Source organism: Triticum dicoccoides, chromosome 7B, assembly GCF_002162155.2.
Source record: "Triticum dicoccoides isolate Atlit2015 ecotype Zavitan chromosome 7B, WEW_v2.0, whole genome shotgun sequence".
Classification (NCBI taxonomy): Eukaryota; Viridiplantae; Streptophyta; class Magnoliopsida; order Poales; family Poaceae; genus Triticum; species Triticum dicoccoides.
In genome coordinates this window covers 610206495-610210315 of record NC_041393.1, presented here as the reverse complement: position 1 = coordinate 610210315, position 3821 = coordinate 610206495, and the positions used below count along the sequence as shown (strand labels likewise).

The 3821-nt window shown below is 47.0% G+C and overlaps 1 protein-coding gene across 1 annotated transcript; it reads right to left on the bottom strand.

Annotated features, from left to right (window-relative positions):
• Positions 1 to 1443: 1443 nt before the first annotated feature.
• On the bottom strand, positions 1444 to 2637 carry LOC119337212 (BTB/POZ and MATH domain-containing protein 2-like). Its single transcript, XM_037609332.1, has one exon. The coding sequence runs from the start codon at positions 2635 to 2637 to the stop codon at positions 1444 to 1446; it is 1194 nt and encodes a 397-aa protein (XP_037465229.1).
• Positions 2638 to 3821: the final 1184 nt, after the last annotated feature.

Here is a 3821-nt window from a genome sequence, read left to right as displayed (position 1 = left end):
CCGTCACCACGCCGTCGTGCTGCCGGAACTCATCTACTACTTCGTCCGTCTTGCTGGATCGAGAAGGCGAGGACGTCATCGAGCTGAACGTGTGCAGAACTCGGAGGTGTCGTGCGTTCGGTACTTGGATCGGTCGGATCGTGAAGACGTACGACTACATCAACCGCGTTGATAAATGCTTCCGCTTAGCGATCTTCAAGGGTATGAAGATACACTCCCCCTCTCGTTGCTATGCATCAACATGATCTTGTGTGTGCGTAGATTTTTTTTTGAAATTACTACGTTCCCCAACAGCTTGTTGGCCGGTCCAGCGACGGTGTGACACGGGTCGCGTGGGCCGGCCCACTGATTGTGCCGGTGGCGGGGGGCGGGGCAGGGCGGCGGGGGTCAGGACTAAAGTTTAGTCCCACCTCGCCCGCCGAACGACGCCGCGACCGGCTTATATACCTGCCTCCCCCAACCCTTTCGAACTCAATTGAAAAATGCCTCCTGCCACTGCCCCATTGTGACCGTCCTGTGGGCCGTGACAGGGCCGAAAGGCCGACCCTTTCGCCGCCCGGCTTGATCGGGCCGGACCGATTACGCCTATCACGGCCTTCGAGGATGGTTGGGCCATTTTTTTGTCTAATTTTTTTTGCCTCCTAGTCACGGAACGGGGAAAGGGAGCGAGGGGCGGGCGCTTGTTTAGTCCCACCTGGCTAAGGGCACGTCGTGATCGACTCTAGACATGTCTCCGCTAGACATGTCTCCGTCGCTCAGCAAATTAAAAACGAAGAAACCAAAGCTGAACCTCCAATGGCTTTTTAGATTCGTGGGTAAAGAAGAGGGGGTTTATCTGTAAAATTTTGTTTAAGTGTCTGCTTTAGGATTCCACCTCCCATATGGGTCATTCCTCGTCTATCTGATGGCCAACGACGGCAGTTTTTAGATTTTCACTGAACAAGTGTTTTCATCGAATACTTCTCTTTTATGTATTGTTGCAATTTGCAGACTACAAATTCACACTATTGCCGTCACATTCTTTTCCCTTAATCTGAATCCAGGTTCATAAAACGCCCTTCCGAAAACACCAGCATGCATTCGTTCTTCTTGATTGGTAGCCACCATAAAAGGGTTTCATGACGCGTTAGGCATAAAGCAACAAAGGGTATGAGACAATGCACGGAGAAATATATATGTGGACAAAAAGCCTAGGTGTCAAACTTGCACGTTGCTGCCATACAGATCATTTGGACGCTTGACCATATCCATGCACGTTTTTTTTTGGCAACTATATCCATGCACGTTTGATTTCTATGGTTCAACAAATATGCGAGCTATATCATGAGGAGGAAATTGAAAGCGAGACACTTGGACCACGACCTCTCTCTAGAGTATTCCGTATCTGCGTAAGGGGATCATTCTAGGTATAGTTGTGGAACATGTGTACCATATAGGAGAGTGTTACTTCTGTTGTTTTGAAGCAAGCTTGACGAAGAGCTCCTTCAAAACCGAGGGATATGTTGACACTACATGATCCCAGCCATCTGTCGTTGTTACTGTTTGCATGCACGAGGAAGACTGGACTTGTATAAACTTCAAGCATGCCTCCTTCAATCCCTGGCAGTGGTGTTGCTCGGCTAGAGCAAGAGTGGACATCACCGAGCTCGCACCTATGTTATCAGACAATTGCATTTCACATATGCACTTGAGTCGTTGGAGATCGTACCTATCCGCCGCCACAAACAAGTCTTGAAGCCGTTGCAGCCACATATCATCCTTAATTGTTTCATCTTCTTGTCCTTCTTCCAGACCTTGTGACATTTCTTGCTCCTCCTCCATGTAATCGTTGTCTATCTCAGGGCATGAATCCGTGTAGATGAATCTAAGCAACGCCCTAAACACGTTTGCTCCCATGTCTTTGATATGTATGACACCGGACGTACTAGTGCCTTCCTTCATGGGACCAAAGAGTTGTGCCATGAAGACTTTAGACCGGGCTGCAAGCACACAACGATGTGCAGTGAACGTCTCGCCACTAACCTCGAATGTCACATCAGCACCCACCTTGGTCTGAAGGAGAATGTTAAAATGCTGGTCCAAGTCAGACACGAGCACCTTGGTGTCGTGACCACCGGGATCCTCGGTATTGGAATCCTCGCAAACCATTATGTCACACCGGATGGTGAAAGAATCACCCTTCAGATTCGCCGATCGTTCAAGGGCATCTCTTCGGAGAAACTCACTGATGCCCCAGGAATAATCACCAGCACTCTCGAACCTGGTAGCTTTATTAGTTGCATGAATGTACATTGGCATCTGCTTCTCAACCTGGTCGACGAGACAAAAACTGAAGGTGGCATCCACTTTGCTATCCACTTTGCTATCGTCGTGGACAAGGGATAGAAAGAGAGAGATGAAGTCGGCGCAGTTCGGGTGCTTGCCATTGGGGTAGTACTCTAGTAACCAAGCATATCCTCCGACCACAAAAGCACCAGAGCTGATGCTCCTGCCGGTGGGCTTCTCTTCTTTGGTACGCGAGTAGCCATTGACCATAAGGAGATGGTAGCCGCTGTCCGTGCCGGCCTCGACGGCCGATGTTCTGCAATAGGACCCCACGTGGTCTTCGACGACGGATACACCGGTGAATGATGACATGACGAACCTACCTGCTAGCCCATAAGGAATTAAACCATCTACTAGGTCACCATTGACACTCTTAATTAAGTTAATTTCAGAGTCGGGGACGATGAGGTGGAGGACAAACCTGGTCACTCCGGCGGCCGCGCGTGTCGCTCCCCTTGCTGCGCGCCGACGTCGCTTCTAGTATAAAAACCCTCTACTAGCCGCCGGCTGGTCGTCGTTGATTTCTCGATCAAAAATATAGCGTTTGTTTGTCACGGCCTATGGTCTGGCTATGTATATAAACATGGCCGAATCATGTCCTAGACGGACACCAACTAATTTGAACCTACTCCTACTCCGAATCTTATACAGTATGTAACACCAGCTTGTACAACTCGTATGGCAAGGAACACACAAAGTCCTAATCGGACTCAGACCATACAGTAGGAAAGACTAGCCCAACCGGGTACGGCAAGCTGCCAAATTGCTATAAACTATACTGTTAATATTTTTATTAACAAAAATACCATCGATCAAAATTTCGTGCTATATTTGAATTTTTTTTTTTTGGAACTGTAAGTAGCACTTTTTTGCGGAATTTTGCTTTCTATTTATAACATAGGAAAAGGAGCTCATAAGTGCATTCAAGTAAGTTTTATGTTCAGAGAAGATAAAGTATTTAGCTTCTTCTTTCTCTTCATAATTTTGTTAAGTAGATTTTTGTATATCGAAGCTTTGTCCTCAGAGTTTTGCTTTCTATTCAAAACGGAAGTAAAGGGCTCATAAGTGCATTCAAATGTAAGTTTTGTATTCAGATTTTTTTTCCCTTTACACACTCAAACAAGCTTTGTATTTAGATTTCCTGTCCTCTACACACATCGTTTTTCCTTCCACACATTACAGTGCATGCAAAGCTGCATATCAAAAATGCCATCGACAAATAAAGACAAGCTTAACAAGCTGGCAAAGGCTTCCTCTTGCACAAAGGCTCCAGGGTTCCTGCATTGTGCCTGAGAATCTCCTGTGCAGCCCTGCTTCAGCTGCAAGTTGTTCCGCAAACACCACAAGTTCAGTTACAGATTCTCGCCAAGCTGGCTGAAATTTCTGTCGTCTGTTGGAAGGAAGCAAATTTCTTGCCTTCCAAATCCTGCATAACAGAATCATTCATAACCATCATGTTTTATTTCAGACCAAACGAGTTGCCCCCAGCTCAGTGT